Below are 16,594 nucleotides of genomic sequence, written 5' to 3' on the forward strand. Positions count from 1 at the left end.
GGAGAGGAGAGGAGAGGAGAGGAGAGGAGAGGAGAGGAGGAGAATAGGTTTTGCCCCAGTAGACTTGTGTTTAAATGCTTGGCCGACAGGGAGTGGCACTACTAGGAGGTGTGGCCTTGTTGGAGTAGGCATGTCATGATGGAAGTGAGCTTTGAAGCCTCATATATGAGCTCAAGCTACAACCAGTGCAGAAGAGTCTCTTCCCAGCTGCCTGCAGCAGACAGTCTCCTTCTGGCTACCTTCAGATGAAGATGTAGAACTCTGCCCCACCTGGGGACCCATCCTATATACGGTCACCAAACCCAGACACTATTGTGGATGACAAGTGCTTGCTGACCGGAGCCTGATATAGCTGTCTCCTGAGAGGCTCTGCCAGAGCCCGACAAATACAGAGGCAGATGCTCCCAGCCAACCATTGGACTGAGCAGAGTCTCCAATGGAGGAGCTAGAAAAGGGACTGAAGGAGCTGAAGGGGTTTGCAGCCCCATAGGAGGAACAACAATATGAACCAATCAGAACCCCCAGAGCTCCCAGGGACTAGACTATCAACCAAAGAGCACACATGGAGAGACCCATGGTTCTAGCTGCATATATAGCAGAGGATGGCCTTGTCGGACATCAATGGGAGGAGGGGCTGTTGATCCCATGAAGGCTTGATGCCCCAGTGTAGGGGAATGCCAGGACAGGGAAGCAGGAGTGGGTGGGTTGGTGAGCAGGAGGAGGTGGGGATAGGATAGGGGATTTTCAAAGCAGAAACCAGAAAAGGGGATAACATTTGAAATGTAAATAAAGAAAATATCTAATAATAATAATAATTTTTAAAAGATGTAGAACTCTCAACACCTCCTGCTCCACATCTACCTACACATTACCATACTTCCTGCCATGATGATAATGGGCTAAAACTCTGAATCCATAGAGCTGACTTGGTCATGTTGGTCCTTCACAGCAATGAAAGCATAACTAAGACAGAAGTTGGTCCAGGAGTGGATGTTGTTGTGATAGGCCTGATCATGTTGGGTGGTGGTTGTTGTTAGGTTTTGAGGGGCAGAGGGGAGTTGATTGGTTGGTTTTGGATTTTTGGAGGAATGTGTATTTGGGAAGTTTGGATTTGGAAAGCAGTGGAATGCTTTAAGTGGTGCTTGATGGGTGATCCTAGTAGGAATATGGAAAACATTGGTGCTGAGGGTGATTTGAACTCCAGGATCCTGGATCAGAGGTTTCAGAGGAGAAGAATTTTAGAATGTTGCATAGAACTCATTTTGATGATATTTTGGTGAAGAATGTGACCACTCTTTGCCCTTATCTGAAAAGTTTGCCTGAGGCTAAAGTGAAGAGATTCAGATTAATTACATTTAGGAAGGAAATCTCAAAGCAACCTAGCATCGACTCTGCCCTGTGGTTTATTTATGTTTTGATCAAGCATAGCAAGCTTAGAAAGGAAATATACAAAAATGTATGGTTCAAGTATTAAAGGAGCATCAAGAACCAGTATGGAGCTGAGTCCTGTACTGAACAAGATGAACAGATTAGGGCAGTGGTGACCTCAGGTCAAGGTCCCAGCTAAGCTTCCATCTTGTGAAAAGGATGTTGAGATGGGGACATTGACAACTATTCTAAATTTATTATGTGTTTGTAGTTGTATGAGGGAGAGTCCTATCATGTTAGGCATTATTATGACATGGTCATAGTTTTCACTTGGATATAAGGAAATATGATTTTGTGTAAAGTTGACATAGAATGGATTGGGATGGCTATTCTCGGTTGTCAACTTGGCTCTATTTGAAATGAACTACAGTCTAGAAATGGAGGGCGCAATGTGCTCCAGATCTTGAGGCAGGAAGACAACAAACCTCTAATCAAGATCTTAATGAATAGTGGTCATGTGTATAATGGAAAGGAATTAAAGAAAAGCTTAGGTCAAGGTATGATGGTATGTGCCTTTTATCCCAGCACTCAGGAGACAGATGTCTGAGTTCAAAGTCCATCCACAGAGGATGTTCCAAGATGTCCAAGCTTAGGCGGGTTAGGAAATGATGAAAAGCAGAGAGCTGGTGCAAATATAATGGAAGGAAAGGGTCATGTTTCAGTCTCAGCAAGCAGTAGAACTTGGCAGAGAATACAATAGAAGAGGTTTACTGGGACAATTAATGCTGGTTAACTGGAGCTAAGAAATAAGCAGTGGTTAAGAAGAGACCAGCATCCCTGAGGTAAAGTCTTCTGGGTAGTGTTCCCTAAGAGTACAAAGAAGCTGTGATCCTGAGATAACCAAGGTTGTAGCTCATCTTGGCAGCCAAATTTGGTAATATGTAAGAATCATGGAGGTGGTACTGGTTTTGAAGGCATAAAGGCATCATGGACAGTTGAGGATTGGCACTGTGAGAGGACAGGAAAGGCCATTGGTGAAGGTGCAGCCTCAGTGGCAGTTGAAGTTGAGGCTTGATACCGTGAAGAGAGCCTATGAGAGGCTATTGGTGAAAGGGAAGCCTAGTTACAGTGGAAGACCCCAGCATATTGGAGATGTCAGTATTATGGGATCACCAAGAACAGCAGCAGCAGTGGAGTAGAGTCATCCATAACCAAGATTCATTGTGTGTGCCACAGCTGTGTGTCCTGTAGAGGGCAGAGCTGGAAAAGTGACCCAAGCCCTTTGGAGGAGCCCGGAAGATCATGTGTGGACCTCAGACTTTGAAAAACGAAGCTGTGAAGTTCCAGTAGCCTTGAAGACCCCAAGATGTTAGAGATGCCAGAGCCATGGAACACCTGCCAAGGAAAGCTGCTAGCAGGGAGTGGGGCCAGCCCAAGAGAAAGAATTGTGTTGCAGTCAACAAAGCTGAAAGGAGTTGGACATTAGACATGGAGATGTAGAGTTTAGAGTTTGCCCGGCTGGTTTCTGGTCTTGCTTCTGGTCCAGTCGTTCCTCAGTAGGACTTTTTGGAATGGCAATGTACACTCTGCAGTGTTGGAAGTATGTGATCTGCTTTTTTTTTTTTAATTTTGATTTTTATAGGGGCTTGCAGTTAAGATAGTGCATGACTCTCAGAAGAAACTTTGAACTTTGGACCTTTAAACATCGTTGAGAATATGATAGACTATGGGGACTTTTGAAGTAGAATTAAATGCATTTTGCATTATGTTATGGCTAAAAGCCTATAGAGGCCAGAGAGTGGAATATGCTAGATTGAATAGGTTTGGCTGCCATAGACTCACATGTTTGAATGCATGGCCCACAGGAATTGTCACTGTTAGGAGGAATAGCCTTGTTAGGGTAGGTGTGGTCTAGTTGAAGAGAGTGTGCCACTGTAGGGGTAGCCTTTGAGGTCTCATATGTAAGTACACCTATGTAGCTCCTCCTAGCAGCCTTCAGATCAAAATGTAGAACTCTCAGCTCCTCCAGTCCCACATCTGCTGGAGGCTGCCATGCTTCCTGCAGTGATTATAATGAACTAAGTCTTCTGAAACTGTACACCAGCCACAATTGAATGTTTGTCTTTCTTTCTAAGAGTTACCTTGGTCACACTGCCCCTTCACAGCCATGAAACCCAACGAAAACTAAGAAAGATGAATGATAGCAATAGATACATAAATAGAAAATGTACTAACTCAAAAATTTAAAATCAATATTCTAATTTTCCCTTAGTCCAGTAGTCTTGATGGTGAGTTTTAAACATTAAGATGGAATTCTCTTTTCGCTTTAGTGAACTACAGAAGCATGGTCAGCTTGAACAGCTGTGTTACTAAACAACTCTACCCCAGCACGGGTGATAACCCTCAAAGTCTGCAAGCTAAGCCCCAACTCCAGGAAACCTTCATATCCCACAAAACAGTGTGCTTGGGACGGGATTACATGCAGCTGACAGGGTGGGGACCTGTACGTGGGTTGGACTCTCAGGAGAATATAGAATAACACACATAATTCTTCTTGGGACTGCCAATAGGGCTGAAGATAGAGTCCTTCATGAATAACTTGTGCGTTGAAACCTTACCGTCTCCCTGCTCCAGGAGACGGAGTTATTTCTCCGATGTACTGAACACCCTGGACACTGTGGTCATCGGTGTGACTCTGGTTGTGGCTGTCATTTATGTACTTTATGACCAACACTTTCTCAGAGACATCCCAAGGTATGAGACATTTGGCTTACCTCTCAAAACTCCCCCTTCATTCTTCTGGGTTGTTTGTTTCTGTGTTGTTGTTGTTGTTGTTGTTGAATTTCCCTGGTTTTATTTAATATTTTAACTTTGAACTCTCTGGTTATATACCTGGTAAGTGATTTAAAAGCACAATGTTGAGCCAGGCGTGGTGGCTCACGCCTTTAATCCCAGCACTTGGGAGGCAGAGGCAGGCGGATTTCTGAGTTTGAGGCCAGCCTGGTCTACAGAGTGAGTTCTAGGACAGCCAGGGCTACACAGAGAAACTGTCTCAAAAAACCAAAAAAAAAAAAAAAAAAAAAAAGCACAATGTTTATTAAAAAAAAAAAAACTTCCATTTACTTTGAAATTAAAAGATGCTGGCATGTAGGGTTCATTTAAGGATATACCTCTAAGAATCTTTAGATGAATAAAAGAGAATATGCAAAGGAAGAAAACTAGATTCACCTCCTCTTACATCAATTTTAATTTTACAATATGAAATGATCTATCAATTCCCATTTGTGCTCCAACCACAAATGCCTTATATGTAAAGTTCTGTAGTCCTGGGCTCTCCCTATAACCAAGAGAGTATGAAGCAGGTGTATCATTTGAATGACTCCAATGAAGATGTCTAAAGAGCAGAAAACACAGCAAGAAGCCGGGACGTAACACAGACAGGCAGCAGTGAGGAAGGGTTTGTGGTATGGTTGTAGTAGAAATGAGAAACCCCTGGTAAAGTCTGAACTGTTAGGATCTATCAGGAGAGTTCCCTCTTCTTCACCCTTATCTTTCTCCCTCGCTCTCACCCTCCTATTGACTGTGGCAATATAGAAGGAAGAACATGTGTGTGTGTTGGGATGAAGATGGGGAGGTAGGTTTATCAAATGTCAAATAATTGGTTTTCTCTTGGTACCCTAACTTCCCGGGACTTCAATCCAGTATTCAACTAAATGTGCTGTGTGTTGGAACTGAAGCAATCCCACAAGAGCCACCTGAGACACACTGAATTACTGGCTCTGGGGCCTATTACCCCGTGCTTTATTTTTATTATTTATTTTTATTTTATATGTATGGGTGTGTTGCCTTTGTATGTATGTATGTGTGTATGTGTGCCACAAGGGAGTGGTGACTGCAGAGACTACAATGGGGCATTGGGTCCCTTAGGACTGGAACCGAAGATGGTTCTCAGCTGCCATGTCCCTGGTCCCCTGCAAGAGCAACAAGTGCTTGTCCCTCCGGAGCCGTCCCTTCAGTCCACATTTAAAGAGCTTTCCCTGGTGGCTTGTTCATGTGGCTTCACATTAAGAACCCAGTGTTTCAGAACAGTAGGTTCTCCCCATTGGTGTTTTTGATAGCAGGAGAAACACCAGCCAGCGTCCTTGTTTGTCATTTCTCAGATGGGTCTTCACCGAGAGTAGCGTGGTCCTGCTTACTGATAGAAACTACACAGGTGACAATGGATGAACTTGCACACATGCTCAGGCATACACACACAAGGAAGGAAAAGAGAAACTTTTAACTTTTAACTTTTAACTTGTGTTAAAGGATGAGTTCTGAGCCCGTCCTTCCCATACTTAGCATTACGGACATTTTAGGCCAGAAAATTCTGGAAGAGGACGCCATTCATTTATATATTTGGGGGGTTTCTCTGTAAAGTGTTGGCTGTCCTGAAACTCACTGGAATCCACCTGCCTCTGCTTCCCAAGTGCTGGGATTAAAGGTGCACGCCTTCACTGCCTGGCTAGGTCACCATTCATGAGGTGTTTATCAACATCCCCTGCCTTTACATACTTGCTATCGTAGCAACACACCAAAATAACAGCAAGGCAATTGGAAATGTCTCAAGACATTGCCCTTTGTCTTCTCCATGGGGGTAAAAACATCACCGTTCTGGCCAAGAGCCACACCATTCCCAACTGAATACAGAACAATGTAGAGTCAATGTTGAGTAACCTGTCAGTCATGCACAGGGCCTTGGCCTTGGTCCACAGCACTACCAAAAATAAATAAATCACTAGTTATAAAAGTGTTAAGCCTAATCCATATTAACCAAACATTCTGTTTTTGATAAGTAATTAATTTTAAAAGTGTTAACTTTAACCCATATTAACCAAACATCCTGTTTCTGGAGAAAAAAAACTGGATATTTACATTTTCAACTATACATTGATTTAGACTGGCAGTTTTACTTCGGCCCCTACGACTGCTCATTCTGGTAAGGATTTTGCAACTGGCTCACCAAAAGAGACAACTTGAACGGCTGACCAGGAAACTGGTGAGTGTGAGCACACATTTGCCTTGTGTCTCGGGGAAACGTGGTGTGAGGTTTGTAGGCATATACACACGCTGTGTTGTTCTTCCCACTGATTCATGGGTTACAACTTTATGATTTCCCAATTCAGGTTTCGGGTAACAAGCGGCGCTACAGGAAGGATGGCTTCGACCTAGACCTCACTTACGTCACTGGTTGGTGAAACTTGCCCATCAGTGTTGTTTAGAAAAATGTTGAATTTTGCTCACGAGCCATAGGTACCACATTCTCTTCTTCCTCTGCCATGTTATTCCAAAGCACTCCTTACCCACAAGCATGTATGTCACTGTGGCAGTATGACCTGGACAACAGGTCCATGTCATTTCATGTCCAGTTCATGTCATTTCAAACTAGAGCCACTTGATTCTCTTACAGGAGGCGGAATGGATTATCGCCTGAAATATTTTTCGTTGAATTTTCAATTATTCAGTTCTGGTATTTAATCTTATTTCTGGGGATACCAAGAGTCTGCGTAATCTTCTTACAGCTCCAGAAGTAGAGTTTTCTACTCTGTTGATCTCAAATTCCCTGAGTCATGTGAGCTCCACACATTAAGGGACTTGCTGCCTTTATTAGAGTCCAGGCTGGTTTGTTTGTTTGTTTGGTTTGGTTTGGTTTGGTTGCTTGGTTGTTTGGTTTGCTAAAGAAAAGAAAGTATAGTCCCACTAATAAAATGAGAGACTTAGGCCAACAAAAATCTATGGCCCAGGGATGAACCAACTGAGTCTTAAGATAACTGTGTCAGTTTAATAATTATTATTATTATATTGGATAATTTCATGTTTTATATCATATTGATTATTATGAGAATGTGTTGTTTCTTCTTTGAATGTTACTTTTTAGTTTTAAAAGAGGAGTTTCATTATACGTAGGTGAATTTTTTTTGTCTGCTGCGTCGTCTCTGTCACGATGCTCATTACAGCGATTACTTTGACTTCCAGAGCGTATTATTGCCATGTCGTTTCCATCGTCTGGAAGGGAGTCCTTCTACAGAAACCCAATCAAGGTAAGGCTATCCCCACAGCCGGTGCTCACCGCTCAGTGAGTGTGTGCTGGAGTCAGAGACTTGACTCGAACAACCTTAAGACCCAAAATCCCCACTCCAAGGATAGCTTTATGGATAGCTCATCCTTTGATAGATGATAGTGTTTTATAGAAGACTGAGCTGGGAGCTCTGAGTTAGGTATAGTTTGCTTAAATCAAGTCACTTTTCTTTTTATAAAGCTGGTCTCAATTTAGTCATATTTAATACTAGCTTGACTGTCACCAAAAACCCTTCATTTAGCTGAAAATCCACAGAAAAGCATTGCTTAAATGACTCTAGACTATAGGTTTCTATCAGTTATTAAACTGTTATCTCCTTGGATATTGATTGACAGTTATCAATCCCTTTACTTTTTAATCAAAGTATCCAAATACAATCAATTTTCGTGAATATGGATTGTTTCATTCAGAATGCAGGCTCAAATAGACGCTATTATTTCTGCCATAGATAGCTTCAGATTAAGCTTCAGAGAGCTTGAGAGGACACATTCTCGGTAATAACAGCCTGCTCATCTTGGACAGGACATCATTTTCAGTTGAGGTTGACAAATGAATGAAAGATTGACATCTGGGGACAGTTAGCTCCTCGTAGGATACTAAAGCATCCCATGATTTCCTTAATCTTTAAAAAAAAAAAAATGATGTTAAGGATATGGTGGCGCTTTGAAGGGGGTCCCTGCAGGTATCCAGGCAAGAAGCCAACCTCGAAAAGAGATAAGAGTAAAAACTTGGTGCAGGTTGACTTTGACAACTTGGATCAAGTCTGATGCCAGGCAGCTCATTGCTACATATGGAAAACACAGGACAATTTGGGAAAAGGTTTCCAGGCAACAGTCAGTCTAATTCCAGGTGCACAATAAAGTTGAGGTGTGACTACATAGAAACTCAGATACAAAGTACATGTGACCACAAGGGTGTATTCTATAGCTACAAGTCCTAGAATCTAGTGTGGTCTCTGACCCAGAGCAGAGGTTAGCAGGCCATGAAGTACATGTGACACTGTCCTAAGGATGGGTAATGGTCTGGGGAGGACAGAATCTGGGATAAGCATTCTGGGGAATTTGGATGAGGTCTGCCTCCACAGCAAAAGGTGGTGGTGTCTACCTCCACAGATAGCAAAAGGGGCACCAGATTGTTAACAAAATCCACTCTCAGCTTTCTGGATAGAATGCAGGTATTTGATTTTTATTTCCTCCACTGAGAAGACACACCTGTGTGAATAACATTCCTGGAACTCTTAGTGCTTCTCTGTGAGTGTAATGTGTAACGACTTCTGTGCCCACAACGGTGCATGCCCTTAGTCCAGGAGGCAGGCAAGCAAGATAGCTGAGTTTGAGGATAGCCTGGTCTACAAAGCAAATTCAGGACAGCCAAGGCTACACAAAAGAAAGGAGAAAGAAAGGGAGAAAGGAAGGGGAAAAAAGGAAGGGAAATAGGGAGGAGAGAAAGGAGGGAGGGAAGCAGGAAAGGAGGGAGGAAGGAAGGAAGGGAAGGAAGGAAGGAAGGAAGGAAGGAAGGAAGGAAGGAAGGAAGGAAGGAAGGAAGGAAGGAAGGAGAAGGGAGAGGAGGGAGGTAAAGAAAGAAGCGAGGGAGGGAGGAAGGAAGGAAAAGGAAGGAAGGAAGGCTTTGTGTACAGGGTTACATTTTGACTGACATTGAAGATACAAAGCATAGGGTAAATTTTTTCTTTAAAATGCACACACACACACACACACACACACACACACACACGTGCATACGTATGTGGAGGCCGGAGGACAACTGTGAGTATTGATTATCAGGTACCATCCACTTTGATCCACTTTGTTCTTGAGACAGTCTGTCTGTCACCACGCTGGAGCTCAGCAAGGAGGCTAGGCTAGGCAGCCAATGAGCCTCAGGGACGTGCCTCTGTCCACTTTCCAGGGCTGGGCGGGGCAGCCAGTGAGCCTCAGGGATGTGCCTCTGTCCATTTTCCAGGGCTGGGCGGGGCAGCCAGTGAGCCTCAGGGATGTGCCTCTGTCCACTTTCCAGGGCTAGGGTGGGGGGAAGCATTTAACCACATCCAGCCTTTGAACGAGGATTTGGTGGTGGGGGGATCACACTTAGGTTCTCATGCTTCGAAAGCAAGCATTCTACAGACAGAACTATCTTCCCCAACCTGAGGGTAAATTTTCATAACCCTGAAGTTTACTCAAAAAGAAATGGTCAGTGTTGCCTTTAAGTAGCTAAAATGTTCCAGATGTGGGATCCAGAGGTTAGCAAACAAACAGATGCTACAGTGAAAGCATCTGCAGTTTCAGTCACTGCTGCCACCTCAATAAGAGAGACTGTAGCACTTGTTGCTCCTACAGCAAGGGATGTGCCGCATAGGAGCAGGGAAGGGTTTGGCCTAGGTGTAAAATCAAGGATGGAGTTGTTGCAATAGGGATTTCAAAGAGGGCTGTGACACCTCCTGCTTTCCCATCTGAAGGGAAACCTTCAAGGGCTGTAGCTTTCAAAGGCTCAGCTACTGAGAAAATCTACATGCACTTTACCTACCATCCTAATACCTTCTGAGCTACCTTGTAATGTTTGGCCTTGTAAGGTGTGGCTGGTCACACTTTATTGTGGATGGGACAGAAACTGCATTAGATTGTGTAGCGGAACACTGATTCTCAACTTTATTTTTTTTATTTTTTCAGTTTACATTTTACATTTTTAAAATTATTATTTTATTTATTTACAATGCAGCCAATGCCCTCATCCCCCTCCCCCACCCACAGTCTCATTCATCCTCTCCCTGCTGCCCCCTGTCTCCAAGAGGATGCTCTCCCCTACCAGACCTCCCCCTACCCTGGGGCCTCAAGTCTCTCAAGGATTAGGAGCATCTTCTCTTACCGAGGCTAGACCAGGCAGTCCTCTGCTATATATGTGCTGGGGGCCTAGGACCAGTGGTATACCTGTATCTTCAGGTAGATCTACTTCCAATTTTCTGAGGAACGGCCAGATTGATTTTCAGAGTGGTTGTGCCAGTTTGCAATCCCTCCAGCAGTAGAGGAGTGTTCCTCTTTCTCCACATCCTCTCCAGTATGAGCTGTCCCTTGAGTTTTGGATGTTAGCCATTCTGCTTGGTGTAAGGTGTAATCTTAGGGTCATTTTGATTTGCATTTCCCTGATGATTAAGTACTTGGTGCTTTTCTTTAAGTGCTTCTCGGCCATTCAAGATTCTTCTGTTGTAAATTCTCTGTTTAGCTCTGTACCCCATTTTTAATTGGGTTATTTGGTTTTGGGGGGGGTTAACTTCTTGAGTTCTTTATATATTTTAGATATTAGCCCTCTATTGGATATAGGGTGGCAAAGTTTTTTTTCCCCAATCTGTAGGTTGCCAATTTGTCCTATTAACTATGTCTTTGGCTCTCAACTTTCCTAATCCTGTTGTGGTGACCCCCCCCCACCATAAAATTATTTTCATTGCTATTTCATAACTGTAATTTTGCTGTTGCTATGAATAATAATGTTAGTATCTGTTATCTTATTTGACCCCCCAAAGGGATCATAACCCACAGATTGAAAACTGCTACTCTAAATACTTTATGTCCATTTGATTGGAGGGTATTTGGAGTCTTCAGGCCATCTAACTAGTTAGATCAGAAAACGGAGGTAAAACAGATTGAGTCAAGATAGATTTATACCAAAACACTGAGTAAACTATAAAGGGATTTAGAATATATCTGGAACTCAAGCATATATGTATAACATTTTTTTCACTTAAAACTATTGACTATTATTGTGTATAAGTATACATTATGAATTTACTAGGACAGATCCTGCAAAGCATCATGTATCTGCAGATTTGGTCTCCAGCTGGCAGTGATGTTACAGAAGACGATGGAGGTTTTATTACTTGGTGCCTCACTGAAGGAAGTGGATCACTGCAGGAGGATCTAGGGACTTGATAACCTACCTACCCACTCCCTGCCCACTCTCTTCTTCTAGGCTGTGGATGAATCACTGTGCTGTCATGCTTCCATGCAAACCAACCACCACCACCACCACCACAACAACAACAACAACAACAAGCAAACAAACAACAACAGCAACAACAACAAGCAAACAAACCCTTCTCTTCCTAAAGTCGCTCCTTGTCAGGTGTTTCATCATGAATAATGGGGAAAGAAACTAATACAGGAAACTGGTACCCAGGAGGGCCACATCACTGTGATCATCATGCCCATAAAGAAGTAAACAATTTTAACTTTTTTTTTTTTGCTATGTAACTATATCCAAAGCTTTATGTATTTTTGTTTATAATTATACAATAATTATAAATATTTAGTTGCAAGCTGAATGCAAACACTATTTTGTTAAAAAGAGTCTTGTATTTACAAATAAAAAATCTGCAAAGCACAAAACATTAGGGCCACAATGATTATTAGGATTTTTTTTTTTGAAAAAGAACTTTATATGGTATGGAAAGAAACTAATGAGCTCTTATTTGAATACAACATACTTAAATCAACCAATTTTGAAAACAATACCAGAACTCAAAGTATCCCAAATAGGGAATAAACAATTAAATACATATTTAATTTTTCATAACTTAAGTTCTTTATATTTATAAAGATGAAATACCCAAACAGTAAAATTCTTTTTTCTTTTAATAAACAATTCCTGTAACCTATTTCCAAATTGTATGGCTAAAAACCAATTTTAATTATTTCCATGTCTGCACAAAATATTTTGCTATCCTGAAGTACATTGCTTTGTACCCTGGAGATGACCTGGATACATGGAGCAAAATCTGTTCCTATTGAACATCAGTCATCTACCATTTAAGTTCATCATTTTTTAAATTGTCTTTTAGAAATATTTTTAAAGTAATACATCCATTTTTACAATAAATATATTAACAGAAAGGCAAACATTTTCAGCAGGAAAGAAATTCTTGGGTCCAGTGATTGAAAAAAAAAAGTCAAGACAGAAATTTGCTTTGATGTAGAAATGGCAAATACAAAAGAGTGGGAAAATAGTCAAAAGCCCAAAATACATAAGAGCAAAGTCAGATTTGCATTCAATACCAGCGCTTAATTGTTTGGAAATCACTGCAACACAGCGATTTAGCAATAAACATCTGGACACAGTAAGAAGTTACGGAGGCTACACTGATGCCTGTAAGAGCAGTGCTTGCATGAGAAAAGCAGAACTTCATAGCCCTTCATCACTATCCCTAACATTTAAATCCTACTATCTTCTTGTAAAGTAGGAGAATTTCATTTGTGTCCTATAGTATAATGACCAACAAAACAACAGCAAAACCCCCAAATTTAGAATAGTGTATAGTATTATAACCTAAAACACTCACAACAACAAAATAGTTTAACTCATTTGAAAGGCATAAGAGCATAAGGCATCATGAAATCCAACTATGTGATGGGTGGTGCAGATGAGAGCAGAATCTTGCCTTATTCCTCATTACAATTTTTAAAAATTAAATAAATAAAAGTTTCCTGTGTGGCCATTGTGTATAAACACAGGCAAGATAATCCCAGACTTCTTGTTGTGGAAGCTTGTGAAAGAATCGGCCTCTTCTGGTTGAAGCTTTCCTTTGACCGTCCTCTGTAGAGCTGGGTTTGCAGATAGATACTGCTTAAATTTGGCCTCACCATGGAACATCTTTCTTTCTCCATCTATTGTGATTGAAAGTTTTGCTGGGTATAATAGTCTGCGCTGACATCTACGGTCTCTCAAAGTTTGTAGAACATCCAACCAGTTCTTTCTGGCTTTTCAAGTGTTCACTGAAAAGTCAGATGTTGTTCTAATAGGACTGCCTTTATATGTTCCTGTATTTTCCCCCCTGCAGCTTTTTAATATTCTTTTCTGGTTCTGTACATTTAGTGGTTTTTGGTTGGTTGCTTAGTTGGTTGCGTGGTTGGTTAGTTAGTTGCCTGGTTTTTCAAGACAGGAATTCTCTGTGTGGCCTTGGCCATCCTGTAACTCTCACTGTGTAGACCAGGCTAGCTTCAAACTCACAAAGATCTACCTACCTGTCTCTGCATCCTGAGTGCTGGGATTAAAGGAGTGCGGCAGCAGTACCAAGCTAGTGTTTTGATAATTACGTGTCCTGGGGAATTTCTTTTCTGGTCGCATTGGATCCACTCTCAGGAAACAGAGAGTAAACAAGAAGTAGCAACAGGATATAAAGCCTCCTTACAGTCTCCCATTTCTACCTGCAAAACTCAACCTCCTTTAGGACAACTTTCTCAACAGCACCACCAGCTAGGGAACCAAGTGTATAACTGTGAGCTTATAGGGGGCATTCAATTCGAGTTGCAGCAGAGGCTGATAAGAGTATCTCCCTCAGCCTTCTTTCTTAGCAAGACACATATGATGTAAAATCTACATATCCTCACATTGGGGGAATTTCCCCTAGAAAATGCCAATGAGAGGCAGGTGAAACAATAGTAACCATTTGTAGTTACTTCTCTCTCCAAGCTTCCTTCTGGATGACACTGGAGATGTAACTCTTGTGTCTTTCTTTAGGAGGTTGTGCGGTTCCTGGATACCAAGCACCCAAACCACTATCAAGTGTACAATCTATGCAGTAAGTACATGACTCCCTCCCCAGTCTATGCAGTAAGTACATGACTCCCTCCCCAGTCTATGCAGTATGTACATGACTCCCTCCCCGGTCTATGCAGTATGTACATGACTCCCTCCCTGGTCTATGCAGTATGTACATGACTCCCTCCCTGGTCTATGCAGTATGTACATGACTCCCTCCCCAGTCTATGCAGTATGTACATGACTCCCTCCCCAGTCTATGCAGAATGTACATGACTCCCTCCCTGGTCTANTGTACATGACTCCCTCCCCAGTCTATGCAGTATGTACATGACTCCCTCCCCAGTCTATGCAGAATGTACATGACTCCCTCCCTGGTCTATGCAGAATGTACATGACTCCCTCCCTGGTCTATGCAGTATGTACATGACTCCCTCCCCAGTCTATGCAGTATGTACATGACTCCCTCCCCAGTCTATGCAGTAAGTACATGACTCCCTCCCTGGTCTATGCAGTATGTACATGACTCCCTCCCTACTGGGGTGCTCTAGATAGAGAACAGATTGTACGAACACTCCTCTCTGAGATTTCATTTGTTTCATACATATCTAGTAGTGGGAAGTCAGAATAAAACCCCCCATCATGTGTTGGCCTTATATGACAGGGAAGTTAGCTGGTTGGCACAAAGTACGTTAGAAGAGAGACTGAGGTGGGCCCGGAAGGATCAGATGGGCAGAGCAGAGGTCAGCTGTGTCAGTAAGGCCTGTTCTTGTGGCTCTAGAATAACAACATTTATTCTTTATTTCCTTCTATATTACACTGAAGGTGTAAAAATTACCAACTCCATCTTCTAACCTATCTAGATTAGGTATAATGGGGGGGGGTGCTGGATTAAAACAAAAGCTCAACCCTGTAAGAAAAAGTTTGTTCCCCTGGTTACCACCCCGACTCTGGTGTCCTGTTCAATGCCTGTATATTCAATGAACGTTCTTAGGAGCTAGCAGCTCTATCAGCTATATTTGTCTCTGTTCTGGGATTTCTAATACCCATGGTGATGTACTGAGAAGACACTGGAAAGCTAAAGGTGAGACCTCTTTATAAATGAGTTTAGTTTTCCAAGGTGGATAACCACCAACCTTTTTCTTTTTCAGCTTTGACATTTCATTTTTAGAGCAAACTGGAAGCTACTCTGGAAGATAAAGAATTTCTAACTGAAATTTTAAATCCATTTATAACTTTAACATTTGCCATGTCACTAGGCACAGATAAATGACATACGTATTATTTCTCTTAGGTGAGAGAGCTTATGACCCTAAGCACTTCCACTACAGGGTCCGCAGAATCATGATTGATGATCATAATGTTCCCACTCTTGAGTGAGTCTTACGCCACATTGACTGTCAGAAAAGGGCTAATTACCTTGGGCTGGGTGTTTTAGAGAAGTATTGTTCTGGAAACAATTTCATTGAATGAAAAATCTTATATTTGAAATCAGGGAAATGTTGTTGTTCTCCAAGGAAGTAAATAATTGGATGGCGCAAGATCCTGAGAACGTCGTCGCGATTCACTGTAAGGGGGGAAAAGGTAACACCGCTGTTTTTTCTTTTCCACTTGGTTAAGAAATTGGAAAGAAATACTGATGTGTGCGAACACAGGTGGCTAATATTAATCATTAACACTTTAAAATACTAGTTTCTTTTTTTTTTTAGATATTTTCTTTATTTACATTTCAAATGTTATCCCCTTTCCTAATTTCCCCTCCAAAAATCTCCTATCCCTTCCCCCTTCCCCCAGCTCCCCAACCCACCCACTCCCATTCCTGGTCCTGGCATTCCCCTATATTGGGGTATAGAGCCTTCACAGAATCAAGGTCCTCTCCTCCCATGGATGACTGACTAGGCCATCCTCTGATATATATAGCTAGAGCCACAAGTTCCACCAGGTGTTTTCTTTGATTGATGGTATAGTTTCAAAGACCTCTGTGGGTACTGTTCAGTTCATATTGATGTTCCTTCTCTGGGGCTTCAGATCCCTTCAGCTCCCTGGGTACTTTCTCTGGCTCCTTCATTGGGGACCTTGTGCTCCGTCCAATGGATAACTGTGAGCATCCACTTCTGTATTTACCAGGCACTGGCAGAGCCTCACAGGAGACGGCTATATCAGACTCCTGTCAGCAAGCTCTTGTTGGCATCTGCCTAGTGTCTGGGTTTGGTGGTAGTTTATGGGATGGATCCCCAAGTGGGGCAGTCTCTGGATGGTTGTTCCTTCAGACTCTGCTCTGAACTTTGGCTCAACTCCTTCCATGGGTATTTTGTTTCCCCTTCTAAGAAGGAATGAAATATCCATACTTTGGTCTTCCTTCTTCTTGAGTTTCATGTGTTTTGCAAGTGTTGTATCTGGGGTGTTCTAAGTTTCTGAGCTAATATCCACTTATCAGTGAGTGCATATCATGTGAGTTCTTTTGTGATTGCGTTACCTCACTCAGGATAATATCCTCCAGATACATCCATTTGCCTAAGAATTTCATAAATTCATTGTTTTTAATAGCTGAGTAGTACTCCATTGTGTAAATGTACCACATTTTCT

General features: G+C 42.1%; 1 protein-coding gene across 1 annotated transcript in view; it reads left to right on the forward strand.

Annotated features, from left to right (window-relative positions):
• Nucleotides 1-16,594, forward strand: part of LOC110336731 (phosphatidylinositol 3,4,5-trisphosphate 3-phosphatase TPTE2-like) — a 94,745-nt gene that overhangs the window by 43,208 nt on the left and 34,943 nt on the right. The window contains exons 14-20 of the mRNA XM_029531927.1: nt 4,003-4,122; nt 6,307-6,406; nt 6,534-6,597; nt 7,384-7,448; nt 13,988-14,048; nt 15,303-15,384; nt 15,504-15,592. Coding sequence (XP_029387787.1) covers nt 4,003-4,122; nt 6,307-6,406; nt 6,534-6,597; nt 7,384-7,448; nt 13,988-14,048; nt 15,303-15,384; nt 15,504-15,592 — 581 coding nt within the window. The remainder of the gene's footprint in view (nt 1-4,002; nt 4,123-6,306; nt 6,407-6,533; nt 6,598-7,383; nt 7,449-13,987; nt 14,049-15,302; nt 15,385-15,503; nt 15,593-16,594) is intronic.

This window comes from Mus pahari, chromosome 19 (assembly GCF_900095145.1).
Source record: "Mus pahari chromosome 19, PAHARI_EIJ_v1.1, whole genome shotgun sequence".
Lineage (NCBI taxonomy): Eukaryota > Metazoa > Chordata > Mammalia > Rodentia > Muridae > Mus > Mus pahari.